This window comes from Juglans regia, chromosome 3, assembly GCF_001411555.2.
Source record: "Juglans regia cultivar Chandler chromosome 3, Walnut 2.0, whole genome shotgun sequence".
Lineage (NCBI taxonomy): Eukaryota > Viridiplantae > Streptophyta > Magnoliopsida > Fagales > Juglandaceae > Juglans > Juglans regia.
The window spans coordinates 28,563,064-28,578,817 of record NC_049903.1 but is presented as its reverse complement, the minus strand read 5'-3'; the positions used below and the strand labels follow the sequence as shown (position 1 = coordinate 28,578,817).

General features: G+C 33.6%; 1 protein-coding gene across 1 annotated transcript; it reads right to left on the bottom strand.

Moving 5' to 3' along the window:
- Positions 1-10,955: 10,955 nt before the first annotated feature.
- On the bottom strand, positions 10,956-13,425 carry LOC108997619 (MDIS1-interacting receptor like kinase 2-like). Its single transcript, XM_018973973.2, has 2 exons — positions 12,474-13,425; positions 10,956-11,615 (listed from the first exon to the last, which is right to left on the bottom strand). The coding sequence occupies exons 1-2, from the start codon at positions 13,405-13,407 to the stop codon at positions 11,218-11,220; spliced, it is 1,332 nt and encodes a 443-aa protein (XP_018829518.2). The 5' UTR covers positions 13,408-13,425; the 3' UTR covers positions 10,956-11,217.
- Between the last annotated feature and the right edge of the window lie 2,329 nt (positions 13,426-15,754).

Sequence of the window (15,754 nt, the reverse complement as noted above, 5' to 3'; positions counted from 1 at the left end):
TAATTTTAAGACTTGGTTTCTTTTACTCCAGCCTCTTTTATGAATTTTATTTTATGAAAATGTTAATATGTATAAATTTTATTTTATTAAAATATTAATTTTCTTATATATTATTGCTTTGCATATTGATAATAAATTATTTTACCATAAATTCATTTATAATTGTGAATGATTTATATAGTTATTTTTGTATTTTATGAAATTACATTAATTGGGTTAAAAAATAAATATGAGTTAGTTGAGAACCCTTTTATATGAAACAATTAAGTTGAAACTGATTAAATGCGTGGTCAGGTTCAAGTTAACCCAATAAAATGTAATAATTACTGAATGGGTTGTGTTAGAATTTTAACGTTTAATCCGGAAATTTATCCATACAAATAAATAGAAACTGGAAAAAAAATTTCTAGCTAGATTAACAAGGGATTTGGAGCCACCAATATTGATCAATCCAAGTGGAATTGGAAATGAAGGCGCTGTTCTTTATTAAATGCATAAGATTTGAGTCCAATGGGTGAAAATCAACGCGGAAATATAACTCCCAGCAGCGTTGAGGTCCATGCACTGAACATTCAAAGTCTTTCACGCGTTAATGTCTCCTTGTTCAAGTAGTATTTTGCAAGCTCTGTAGATGGGTAGACGGTAGACATTTCGGCCCCACATTGTGATAGAAAATAAAATATAATGAATCATAAAAAGAAGAATGAGATGGTTAGACATCTGATCTCATTTGAAATGATCGGTTAGACATCTGATCTCATTTGAGATGATCAGATGAAATCATCTCACTGAATTTAAGGGTTGCATTTTTATTAATTTCAATTGTGATTGAATACAAAAGAAGTGAGGTGATGTCATTTGATCATCTCAAAATTTTTCATAATTTTATTTTCAAATATCAGTGAAATATTCAACTTTATCATTTAATTATTACCTAACATTTACAACTCTTCCAAACTTTCAAAAAAAAAAAATAACAATACAAAATTTTTAAATTTCAAAATAAAAGTTAGATTAAAAAATTATAATAAAATAATATTTTAACTTTTTAATATTTTTATTTAACTTTTTTTTTCTTATTTTTCAAAACCCAATAAAAACTTTTAACTAAAATTATTTCACTACTATTTATAAATCATTTCACTATTATTCACAAAATTTTCATCTCATCTCACTTTTCAAACAGGCCCTAGCTTAGGGAATTCTCCCATAGGTATATGGATTTTACTTGAAAAGAAAATTACGTATATGGATTTTAAAACTTTTAATTCACTCTGACATATGTATGACATAAAATTCATAATTTACTCCCATAGGTTGCAATAATATTTATCGTTAACATGAAGACGCACCGCATTGAAAAGAAGATAATGAAAAGTTCTATTTGTAATCCGTTGTGTGGGAGAAATCCCTAAAAGCATATGATCATATATATGTCAGAGTGAAAAGAAATATTTTGAAGAACGCGTGCACTTAATTCACCATTAATCGGGATCCATTAAATTACCAAGCACAAAAAGAGATATTTATTATCCCAAATAATAGGTTTTTGGATTTTTTTTCTAATAAAAGAAAAAGTCATTAAAAGAGATATTTATTATAATTTTTATTCCATTTGTTCGGTCACGTTTGTTTTCAAACTTTTCCTAATTTATTTCATTCCATCTAATTATTATATTTTTTTAAAAATTTTTTACATAAAATAAATAAAATAATTTAACTTTTTCAAATTCAAAAATAAAAATAATATTAAAAAATATATTTTAATAATATTTTATTTAACTTTTAATTTTAATTCACCTCATCTTCATCTTATCTAGGAATACAATCATATTACTTCTTGCAACTCTTTTGTTGATGGTCAAGACACTCGATGATGCGTGTCGTGAATTCAACTCAAATACTTGGCGGTTGACCTGACTAATTGTATTTTACCAAACAGTCCCTTATTACTTACAACCACCAACTGTGAATAGTTGGGTAGTAAGAATATCTAAAAAGTATTGAGAATGTTTGTGAATAATTATGAATAGAGATTAAAATGAGTTTGCAGGTCCCATTGAAAATATTTTGAGTTATTTGGATGTATGAAGTATGTTGAGTTGTTGACTTTTAGATAGGTAGTTGAAAAATGTGTATGTCCTATAAATATTATAATAATTTTATTTTTAGTAATAAATATTATAATGATTTTATTATGGTGATAAATATTATAGTGATTTTATTTTATTTTTATATATAATAGTAATGAATATTATAGTGATTTTATTTTATTTTTATATATAATAGTGATAAATATTTTAATGATTTTATTTTTAATTTATATATAATAGTAACAAATATTATAATGATTTTATTTTTAATTTATATATAATAGTGATAAATATTATAGTAATTTTATTCTTATATATATAATAGTGAATTTTTTTTTCCTCACTTTCTACTCTCTCCTCTGGCCCGATTCACCCCACGCCCAAAATGGGTTTTGAGCTTAGCCCAACGTCGCGGTGCGCTGCACCTTCTCACCGCCATCACCGGTGACTTCCCTTCACACCGGCGACTCTTCCAGCCATCACTGATCTCCCCCACACGCAACGTTACGTCCCCTGCGGTAACCTAACCAAAATGGGTGAAACTCATTTCTCTGTTGACATGCAACGCCGTACGCGGCCACCCAGCCTCACCGCCAGCAAGTGCGACTCCCCCTCATGCCGGCGACCAAGCCAGCCACTACCGATCTCCCCCACGTGCAGCTCTCTCTCCCCTGCAGTAACCCAACCAAAATGGGTTTCATAAATATTTCGGTCCACTTGTGCCGCCGTACGCGGCCACTAGGCCACCGAACCTCCACCACCTCTCGCAGACCCAGCCACCACTAATCTCTCTCTCCCTCTCCCTCTCCGTCGCACACTGCATTCTGGTAGGACCCCATGTTTTGTGACCCATGGTCAAGCCACTAGCCATGTCATGACAAGGCTGGATAGCCCCACAGCAACCCCATGGGCATGTCAGCCACATGCCAACAACCATGCTAGCCATGCTAGTCATGCCCATGGTTCATGCCATGGGCCAGCCTAGCCCACCCATGGGCTCGTGCATGCCATGAGTTAACTTGACCCATGCCAACTATGTTATTTTTTATTATTTATTTTTATTTAATTATTTATTTTCCAATGGACCTATTGGGGGTTTCCAAGTTGTAATCCTAATAAATAGGACCCATAGGCTTTGCATTTACATTTTTTGGCAAATTCCCTAGTGGGTAGACTATTTTGTTCTTAAGATCATCATACGATGCTACGGCACTTAGGCTCTTTGGGGTGCAATACATGAATCCCCCAAGAGAGGATCACACCTTGCAATTCGTGAATATGTGTGGTTCAATCTATCTTGTTCTTGCAACTTAGTGCAATTCTTGAATCCAAGTTGTGTTTTTCAATATATGAGATTTATTCAATTATTGTGCAATTCGTGAATCAAGTATTGAATTATCTTGTTTGTTCTTTTATTTATTTAAGTTCATAAGTATTGTTGCTTTTGTTCTTAAGTGTTTATCATAGTGTTCTTGGTGTTCATCTTATTTTTGCTCTTCCAATCCGTCCAAGCCACAAAAGTCGACCAACCTAGTGTTTGTCATCCTTTCTATAATTGGTTTGCCTCATCAAACTTGCCATAGCAGAAACACCCTCCCAATTTGAATTCAAATTCAAATTTTGGCAACCCTTGCCTTATTTGAATTTGCCCTAGCCGCCCATTCCACTTTCCATATCCAACACTCTTGCCCTAAGTCCAAAACCCTAATCCTAAACCCTAGCCATCCATCATCATCTTCCCTACACCAAACCCTAAACTCAAGTGGCGCCAACCCTAGTGTCCCCATCTTACCATCTTTGTCACTCACCATAAATAGCCCTATCATCTACCATAAACCCTAGCCGCCCACCTCAAAGCTTTATAAGGAAACTCATTCTTTTTAGGAGTCTTGACTTCCCCCAATTCAAATTCAAATTCAAATCTCAATTCCAATCCCTTAATTTAAGGAATTGCAAAGTCTCTTCAATTCCTTAAATCACTCTTCCCACAATCACTCTAACTCAACTATTGACTTATCATCTTAATTCAAATTCAAATTTCCCTCTCCACTCAAAGATTCCTTCCATCTTACAAACTTTCCATATCCATTTCCAAATCATCCAAAATCTAGCCAACCTTCCAAAGACCAAGTCAACCCAATCCATTCATCTTAGCCATCCAACATCCTAAAACCCTAATCCTACCTTGCCATTTTGGCAACCCTAACCAACCAAACCCTAGCATCACTCTTCCACCTCATTCCCAAACCCTAGCATCATCCTAAACTCTAACCCTAAGCCAACTCTTGCAAATCTCGAAATCCACCCTAGCCACCCCACAAAACCCCTAGCTACACTACACCATACCTACCCTAATCACCATCCAAGTGGCCCAAACATCAAGGGCAACCCTTAAGCCATTCCCATTGCATCAAACACCCATAATCATCTCTTAGAACACTCATATTCCATCATCTTGGTACTTCACTCAAGAACAAGTTTAGCCACCCACATTGATTTGCCTTAGCCTAAACACTTAGTCTACACAAGTGCATCATTATTCCATCACTCAAACACCATCCTTTTGTGGAAGGCCAAGCAAGTTGGCAAGATCACTCGGTCGTCATCTTCACCAAGACAAACTCGTGGACCTTAGTGTTTGGGACAAGGCCGGGGTCCCTAACACATTCGCACGCAATTTTGTTCAAACTACTTCGACTGTGTTTTCGACTTTGTTCAAGAGACATTGTTCAACACAGTGCAAGTGACTTTGTTCAAACTACTTCGTACATGTTTGGCATGTAAAGTCTCCTCATCCGTACGAAAATATTTGGAAAGTGTTGAGAGGTGTTGGTTACCCAAACACAATAAGTCTTTGACAGGATCAGTGCGGAAGTCTATTCTCGTGAACAAGTGATCAATACTAAAAAGTAAACACCAAATAATACGTCGAGCAATAATTTTTCTAATCGAGCTCTTTTTTTTCCCAATCTTTTCAACTAATTAAATCTTATTATTGGCTGTATGAATAAATTATTGACACAAAAGTATTAACAAAATAATATTAGTACTACTTAATCAACTTAATTGGAGTTAAATTTGAAAACGAGCTATATAAAAAAAAATTGAAAATCCCCTATTTATAGGAAAAGAATAAAATTGTTAAAGGAGGAAAAGGCTAAAACCAGTTCAAAGGAAAAGCGAAAGGAAGCATCACTACCACGTACGTGTTCTAGACCTTTTGTTTCGTTTCTTTCTCATCTTCTTCATCTTCTTCTTTTTTCTCCAGTTTCTATTTAATTGGATAGATAAATTTGGGTCTACAAACGTAGGGTTCTCCACGTTCATCGAATTAGTAATTGATCATCATCGGGTCAATGTGGAAGTCTTTCCTACTTTAAATTACTTTCTGACTCTTCAATACATAAAATTACTTTCCTGAAAACCTGACTATAAATTTCAATAATTTTAAAGGCGGTGGAATCTTAAAATAATATGAATGGTTATGGAGTGTTAAAATTACTAAAAAACACAATATATTTTGTCCTCTTTCGTTTTAAATGTATTTCATTGAAATTAGTACTCACAAAGTCTAAAATAGAAAATAGTTTCTTTTTTTTTTTTTGTTGAAAAGTAAAATAGAAAATAGTTAAAAACTTTACAATGAAATTAGTACCCACAAACTGCGCATGCAACTATTAGTATTAACTAATCACATCATGTACGTCGTTAAGATGCAATAATACACTTTAAATTCAGTAGTAGTAGTGTGTGTTGAAACTATATATATATATAAGATCAATTCCCCAAATGGGACCTATATATAATTAATACATGAATATAAGTCAATGAGTCGTGGCATGCATGTAGGACAAGTCTTGAGGGCCGATTTCAAACGGAAATTTCAATGCAGGTTGAATATTCATTCCATGTAAATTTCTAGGATGATTCATTCAATTATTTCACAGGCCTAGCTTGAGATCGAGAGTATCGTTTCTTATATATAAAAGTCTTGCCTAGTACTAATCGGTCATTACTTATAAAACTGGCAGCAACCTCTATTTACATTTCCATACCGATAGTATCATGGGCTATCTGGATCTTGTTATGCGAAAAGTGTTTGGATAATGCACTTCATCAACTGCTTGTTGCTGCATCGGGATCATTAATTTTCCCTTCAACATAAACAAGCCAAAGCTTTGCAGGAGACTGGGTGGTGGCCATCCAGTACTACTGCCCAAGCCTGTAGTAATTATTCAAGTGCTTGCCACTGGGATGGTATTACTTGCAATGCTGGTGGAAGCGTCACAACCATCGATAGATTTGATCAAAGTTTGGGAGGTCAGTTGAAACTCAACTTTTATTTCTTCCCAAATTTAGTCAGCCTTAATCTTAGTGTGAACAACCTTGATGGGCGTATCCCACTTGACATAGGGATGTTAAAGAACTTGGTCTATTTAAAACTTTACTCGAACATGTTCGTCGGTCCAATCCCTCCCACTCTGGGATTGGGAGGAGGCAATGACATCTCTCTAGGAATCCGACAAGGAGGAGGCAATGACGGGCTGCATATGGTCAATGCCTAGAGAGATGTCACAAATAACAGATTTCAATCTCATTATGAAAATAACAGCTCCACCGTTGGAGCTTGAAAAATATGTTGGTTATAGACAAATTCACACGCTTCCAATAAATTTAACAATCTCAGAGGATTGACTGAGGCTTAAGAACTTGTGAATCCTGCATATATAATGTATTAAACGTAATTTCGACCACTCTTTTATGGCATCTAGCTGAGTAGCTTGACAAGCAAAACTTTGAAATATGGACAGCACTGTCAAACTATGGATTATGAGAGTTAAAAAGAGTATCAGATGATGTCATGCTTCCGTCATTGACTAGTCAAGCAACACAAACGTTTTGCAGTATCGTCGCTGATTCACAATGGTATGAACTGTAAGAGTCTCTTTAATAATGCTGAATTAAGTCAGGACTCGGGAGTCTCTTTCATAATGCTAGAAAAGATTACTTACAGCCGCACACTTTTATAAATGAGAAAGCAATATGCTCAACTTTAAATCAAGTGCTTGAGTCTATCAGAGACATCTTCTTTCTATTATTCCATCCTACAGGCATCGAGGGCTTCCTCATTGGATCTATTGCTATATTATGTATTATTTCCTTCATTCCAAGGATCAGGTGCTATATGGTTTCTAGAAACCATATAGCATCCATCCGGTATTTTGTAGCGGATCAATTATGACATCTGCGGATGTCAACTGGTACCGAAACTTCAGTGGTAGGGGAAGATACCGCATGTGTTCTGGTGAAGGTGAAAGTGTTGGATTTGAATGGAAATGCGATCCCAATTTCTGATTTGTGGAAAGATAGGAAAGCTGTCGTGGCATTCGCTAGCCATTTCGGTCAGTTTCTTATATCTTTTCTTTGTATATATAAAGTGTGTATGAGATGGAAATTCTTGTTTTAACGGTTTTTTTTTTCGTTAAAGTTAACGACAAGTCTTTAACGTGATCTAATACAATTAATCCCTATTGAGATACTGCTCTGGCAAGATGTTTTATTTTACCTGATATTATCAACATGATGGGCCTGCCTTTTCGTACTGAATCTGCGAGCTCAAACTCCACCTTTAAAGCAAAAGTATATATGTATAATATATATATATATCTTTATATATATATATATATATATATAAAGGGTCTATGAGACAGAAATTCTTATTTTAATATTTTTTTTTCACTAATGATAGCGGCAAGTATTCAAACCCTATTTTTCCCCGTTAACTTATGACCCAACACAACAGTAATTCTTCACTTGCACACTTGATTTTCAGCATGTGGAGAAAGGCCAACAAAAGTAAAGATAAATCGAAATGAGAAGAGAAAGTAAAAGGAATCAAAAGTAATCGGTAGGGAAGTCAAGCCATACCATAATAAGGATCGAAGTCCACTGGAAATGGGGGTTTGGGAATCCATATCTGACTTTCCTGAGCCTGAGGTCTTCTAGCAGCCTATTTACTATTTGGATGGAAGGAACTGAAAACGGCCAAGCCTAGAGAAAGAAAATAAAAGATGATCTCGATCCCAAACTGATATAAAGGAAAGCACCAAGTTGGATAGAGCAGGCATGAAATTCTGAAAAGATTGAGAGAAAGAAGGGTGGTCGTAGATCAGAGAAAGAAATAAAGACTTTTCAGCTTTTGCATTTTAGTCGATGGAAAGTCAGAATAGAGGTTCCCTAAGATAGATAGGCATAGCTATGTGTCAACCCATGGTGGAGACCGTAGGTGAGGCTGAAGTCAAAGAAGATGAGGATTGGGATTTCGGAAGAAAGATGAAACCGAAGAAGAAGAAGAAGAAGAAGAGGACGGCGCGCATGAGGAAAAGAAATAAAGCCCCAAGGGCTATGGCCAAAACGACGCCGTTTAGAGAGAAACGGAGGAGAGGGCTGCAAGCTATGGGCTTGGCTTCAAATCCGAATGGGATGGGCCCAAAAGAGAATAAAACACACTAAAACAAGCCCAATCCGAAAAAGAAGGGTCCAATAATAATAAAGTACATTAAAATAAGAAAATAAATTTCACAACTTAGTAATCATAAGTACCAGAATTTTATAAATAGAACCACAACAGTGAAATATCCTCAACGAGGTTATATAGTTATCTAGTAAAATATAATGCAAAGCGAAAATATATAGGAAAAATGAGAAATAAATGTCATTTGGCCCAAAACACGCCATTAAATACCATCATCTTGATGACGCAAACTCAATCATCTTGTTAAAGAATTGATCGTAGTAGTTTATTTGTAATATTCTATTAATTATATTATTTGTATAAAAGCTGAAGCAATGTTTTCTAAGCTATATATACCATCAACTATTTTTACAAATTTTGTAAAATAACATATTATTTTTGTAAAACAACTGTTTGATCTAACTAGGCAAACGTGCTCTGCACGTTACTTTGACCTAGTAAATATTATATATATATATATATATGTATCTGTTTATTCCAAACGAATTTCTGTCGCAATGAATAGAAAATAGATAGTAGAGACTAACGGAGGTAATATTTTCACTCACGTAGCATGCACCGATCGTTCATTTTGCATATTGTACTTGTTTTTGATTTTGCAAGTGTGTCTTTTGCCACAAACGAGCTGATTACCTTGCCACCAAGATGGTAAGTGTGTGGATGGACTATAGATGTCATGCGTTCATTCATTCTGTTATAACATAAATTCTACCTGCGAAAAGAAACAAAATATTCTATTGAGGGGCAAAAACTAGATGAAAACGTTGATGCTAATTAGAAATTATTGGATTTGTGAAGAGAAAAAACTTTTATTTTATTTCACTGCCAGCTTCAAATCAATTGAGTGGATGTTTTCAAGGAAGGGCAATACATAGTTAACTTTAGAATGAGTTACAATATCCTGTAGAAGACTTAATGACTTGCCCCCAAGGGTGGTGGCTCAATAGTTCTTGGGTTACGCCTAAGTGGTTTGACATGTACTAGGATCCTGAGCTCGAATCTGAATATGGCTTGCATTGTGGAAATACCTTACTACTCATCAAAGTAAGGGTGTAAAAGAATGAAAATGAAATCTCTTCAATTTTATGTTGTGGAGTCTATACTTCCAACTGAAAAAATTGTAATGTGCCTTAATGTTGTAGCTTGCTAATAAAACTTCTTATTTGTTTCAGAATTTTATGCTGACCCGACCCACTCGTCATATGAGCCTTTACAATTTGTCTCAGGGGCTCCAACTACATTCACTCCTAAAGTATGTGAAAATCCCTTTTTGGTAACTCTACTAGTACTTATGGCTTACATAAGGTGCTTGTGAAAATTAGCACTTTGTGATTCCATCTAGGAATTCTTAGTTTAGTTGTTTCTGTTACACTACAGGCAGGTCTCAAGCTAATACAATTATACGTGGAAGGTTATCGACAAGACTAGAAGCTTTCATTTGAAAAGGACACCATGACTAGAGGTGCCTGGTATGCAAAACATCTAGTTGCAACTACTATGTCCATTTTTTTTTTTTATGATGAGATGATCAACGTATCCAGTTATGTACTTTTCTTGAACTCCTAGCAACTATCAACAAATCCTCCATCTTGACTTGACTTAATGGTATTATCAATAGAACTTAGATCCATCACAACTAAATCCCCTTGGTGGCTTAAACAAGATCCTGAGGAAGCGACCCAAGAAATCTGACAATAGTTGGCTCCACACTAATGGGTAAAATGAAAAAAAAAAAAAAGTATAGAAGTGTATAGATTATAAGGCCTGCCTTCATTAAGACAATTGGTTTAATGATCTTTATTTATTTTGGCTAAGCTTGTCAAATATGAGTTGTTTGCTGCAAGGGTAGAAAATATTTCTTTCTTAGTGATGATTTTTTTCTTGTTTTTAAAATTAACAAGTGCAAGATTGCTGTTTCTCATGCAGCCAGGTGGAATTATAGTTGCAAGTCCTGTCAAAACTAACATCTCATTCATTCACAAGGTAATTAAGTTCCTCAACACAGTGTGTCCCCTTTCTCTTTTGTCCTCATGCCCAAAACACGGTTAATCATTAATATGACCATTGTTATATATTTGTTATTGACCAATAGTTTCATTTTTTTCCTGACGCATAGACCAATTAACGTGTATATTTTTACACTTTTTATAACCTTATCTGAATATATTTTCTTATGCAATTAAGATCGGAGAGGAGTATCGAAAGACTCCACTCAAGGCTTTAAAGTTCTAAGCTCTTATGCTTGATACTACTCTAACTAGATGTAAAATTTGTTTCTTTCTTTTTGAGTAGGACAAAGAATCTGGGGATGATCCTAATATCAAATATATTTTGAAAGCCTGTTGTTCATGAAGAAGACATGAAGAGTCCGCTAAAATTCTCTATCAGATTTTACTTAATTCACTTCTACTTTCTATTTGCACACATTTCTCATAAAAACACATCGGCCCTATTATGTTTATGCCACTTCCAACCTTGAAATTTGAGTAGTTCAGGTTTATGGGGGTGATTTAGAATGCTTACAAATAATATTTTTCTTGAAAAAAGATCGATAAATGTAAAAGACACATTGACATGACACAAAATACCCTAACAATAAGAAAATCCTGATCCAGCGACATATGCTGCTTGTTTCCTCAATTGCACGAGTGAAACTGCTGTCGAGGGTATGAGATTTGGCTTCCTGCGAGAGAGAAATTCTTGTGACACACATTTCATTGTAGGCCGAGACTTTGGCTGAGTGTGCATGCATGCAAATCCTATTGTAGCAACAAGCAAAATCTCTTGTCCAATTAGACGATTTGGAGGTGCCAGGCGTTGGTCTAATATTTCATTTAGCATCATATTTTGAGATGATGATGATGATGATGATGATGATAATGAGGACAAGAGTTCTCCCGGATGCCTTCCCATTAATATTTCTAGTGCCACAACTCCAAAGCTATATACATCGCATTTTTCAGTAACTGTCATCGTGTAGGCAAACTCTATAGAGAAAGAAAAAAAGATGAGAACGACTAAATGCGGTCAATGAACATTAAAACATCTAATTAATTTGATAATTATAATGTAACAGTAAAATTATTGAATGAAGAATTATATTTAATCAAGTTATCGATAATAATCTTTAGTTTTCAAAGTATAAATCTTTTAAAAAAAGATGTGACAACTTCATTATATAATATTCTGAAAAATAAACAAAGTACACAAAAATGGGTTCTAGCTTCAACTATTTATTTATTATTATTAGTTTTTTTTTTTTGTGTAGAGGACATAATTTGAATCTAAGAATTTTTATAAATTTAAAAAAATAAATTTATTTGAAATATCTTTAAATAAAATATTTAGAAATAGATATCATAGATTATTCAGCTAGCTTGCACTTTATTCGATAAGATCTAGGACTAGTATTATATAATTTTTAAATCATGTAACTTTGAGTCTAGAAAGGTACTATATATATTATTATATTACTGCTAGTTGCCAACTGTTCCTATTTAGTCTCATTATCCACTCTCCAAATGTATTATTATTAAATAATATATTAGATTATGCTCAACATAAAATTAAATGAACAACAAATATATCTAATTAAATTTATAATTTAAGATTATTGGGATTTTAGATTTTATTGCATGTCTTTTTAGTTTTATCAACTTAATATCCTTTTGGCTTAATTGGTGATAACTATTCATGAAGTTTAAATCTAACAATAAAAAAACGTAAAGAAAAATAATCTTGAAAAATATTTAGATACATGACTAATGGAATAATTATATTCAATATTCTTAATTAAATAATTTAAATGACATTGTTGGAGTATAAATAATCAATTAAAAATTTACCTGGAGCAATGTAACCGTAAGTTCCAGCAACCAATGTTTCATTGGAGGAGTCGAGATCAAGGAGTTTAGCGGTTCCAAAGTCAGAGATTAAAGCTTGGAATTTGGAGTTAAGCAAAATGTTGTTGGATGATATATCTCTATGAACAATTGCTGGGATGCATTCATGATGCATGTAAGATAAGGCGTGTGCTATGCCTTTGATGATGTTTACCCTCTTGCTCCAATCTAGTTCCATAGCTTCATCAACATTTCTTAGGATACAAAATAGGCTTCCCCTTTCCATGTACTCATAAATTAAAAATCTGCATTCTTTATGTACACAGAATCCATGTAGCTTCACAATATTTCGATATCGAATCGCTGTTAACACCCTCACCTCATTTATAAAACTCTTATAGAAAATTGGATTCCCAGCCTCTCTCTGATGAAGTTTCTTTATGGCAACCACATTTCTGCTTGGTAATTCTACTCTATAAACGCTACCATAACCACCAGTTCCAATGCAATATCTAATATCAAAATCCTTGGTTGCTTCAATAATGTCTTCATATGCAATATGTCCGTCATAATTCCATATCGAGAATATGTTTCCATTCTTTGATCCCCTAGACTCAATCTGGTTTTTCTTGAACACGCAACGGGACAAGAAAATAATCCACCCAATATACAGGAATCCGAGGGAAATGCTGATGGGTACAAGAACTTTTATTTGGGTTACGATTGATTTTTTACCTTTCGGAGATGGAGGGGAAATGCTGCTGGATACAAAAAACTCCTGCAAAGCCTTGGCTTGTTTAAGTTGAAGGGTAGATGATCCAGATGCAGCAACAAGAAGCTCACGAAGTGCATTATCCAAGCACTTTCCGCATAACAAGATCCAGATAGCCCATATGGCTACTATCGGTATGGAAATGGAAAGGGAGATTGCTGCCATTTTAATTTATGAGTAAGTAATGATGGATTAGTACTAGGCTAGACTTTTATATATAAGAAAGGACAATCTCAAGCTAGGCTGGCCTGTGAAATAATTGAACGAATCATCTTGGAAATTTTCATGAAATGAATATTCATCCTAGCCTGCATTGAAATTTCCTTTTGAAAGCCAATACATTGATTCCTTGAAATCGACCCTCAAGACTTGTCCTACATGCATGCGACGACTCATTGACTAATATTCATGTATTAATTACTCATTGACTAATATTCATGTACGTATTATTTATATATAGGTCCGGCTATTTGGGGAATTGATCTTATATATAGTTTCAACACACACTACTACTACTACTGAATTTAAAGTGTATTATTGCATCTTAACGACGTACATGACGATGTGATGAATTAATTAATACTAATAGTTGAATCTTGGCGCTATAATTGAAAATTTCTTATTTTGTCAAACCATAAATTAGGGGGATTTTCAATGTTGCTTTATATGGCAGCTCGTTGGATGATTGTATAGGATGGATAATGAATGAGTACCCCGATCTAAATTAGTTTTCAAACACTTTATTGTCAGGAAGGGTACTTGTAATTTTATAACTTCAATTAATCAAATTGAACTCCAAACGTGCTAAATTTTGTTAAGATTTTTGTGTCAATAATTTATTCATATAGTGCATAATAATAAGATTTAATTAGTTGAAATGATTGGACAAGAAGCAAAACTCAATTAGAAAAATTATTGCTCGACGTATTGTTTGGTCTTGAGGCAAGTAATCAAAATTTCCACGTCATAAATTGCTGAGGTCGAGGTCAAGGTTTAATCTTTAGGGTGCGTTTAGATGTTGAATTAAGTTGAGTTGAGTTGAGTTGATAAAATATTATTAGAATATTATTGTTTATTATTATTATTATTTTAAGATTTGAAAAAATTGAATTATTTATTATATTTTGTATTGAAATTTAAAAAAGTTATAATGATGAGTTGAGATGATTTTAAATTCCAAACGAAGCCTTAGTCTTTATTTTTTTAGTTCTAATCACTTGTCGACAAGCTTTTGTTCCAGGCTAGCAAGTAGAAAAGACTTTTGCATTGACCCATCAAAGACTTCAGACGTGGAGACTACTCTCACCCAACCCTACGTTTGGGGCGGATGGGAAATGGTCCAAATTTATCAATACAAATAGAAATTGAAAAATAAATGAGAAAGAAAAAAATTAAAGGTCAAGAACAAGTGGTAGATTGATAGTGAGGCTTACTTTTGCTTCTTCCATTTCCTCCTCATAGAATAAGATGTTTAGGAAATAAAATGAGATTAAAAATCTATAAATAATAATGAAATTATTTATAAATAGTAGTAAAATTATTTGAATTATGATGTTTTATAGAATTTTAAAAAAAATATTATAAAATTAAAATATTTTAGAATATAATTTTTTAATATTATATTAATTTTGTGAGTACTAATTTCAATGAAATACATTTAAAATGAAAGAGGACAAAATATATTGTGTATTTTTGAGTACTTTTAACGTCACTCCATATATAACCATTCATATTATTTTAAGATTCCACAGCCTTTAAAATTATTGAAATTTATATTCATGTTTTTTGGAAAGTAATTAATTAAAAGATCTTTTGTGTATTGAAGTGTCAGGTTTTTAAAATTAAAAGATTCCGGACGTAGAGTTTTATATATAAGAAAAGATCATACTCAAGCTAGAAATTTCCTTTTGAAAGCCAATACATTTATTAATTTCCTAGAAATCGAGACTTGTCTGGCATGCACGCGACGACTTATTGACTTGTATTCATGTATTAATCAGAATGGCAACGACAGGCCCAATTGGAGAATTGCTCTTATCGTTTAATTAAATACACTGAATTTGAAGTAGAAAAGACTTCCACATTGACCCCCATGATGATCAATTTTACTAATTCGATGGACGTGGAGAAAGACGAGCCATAAGGCCCACACGCCCACTTCTAATTCTACAACTACCCTCATGTGGTGGTTGTTAGAAATAAGGGACTTTTTGGTAAATTAAAGTTAGTCACGTCAACTGCCAACTATAAAAAGCATAAAAAGCATAGCAATATAAAAAGCATAGAAAGTACGCGTAGCAAGACCCTTTCTTTTTTAAGTATAAAAAGCATTTCTTTTTTAAGTCATAATAATCTTGGTGATCAACTTTGGGCAGAAGAAGATAGAGCAATAATATCAAATTATTCCTCAACGTCTTGTTTGGTTTTTACTTTTTAGTTCTGATCACTTGTCGACGAGAAAAGATTACCGCACTGACTCCGTCAAAAGAAGTCTTTGATGGACATGGAGACT

Bases quoted from the DNA above. Each gene is read 5' to 3' on its own strand.
- LOC108997619 (XM_018973973.2), bottom strand. From the start codon at position 13,407: ATGGCAGCAATCTCCCTTTCCATTTCCATACCGATAGTAGCCATATGG. The intron at 11,616-12,473 runs GTAAATTTTTAA...CTTTCTCTATAG, and splicing joins TTACGGTTACATTGCTCCAG to AGTTTGCCTACACGATGACA.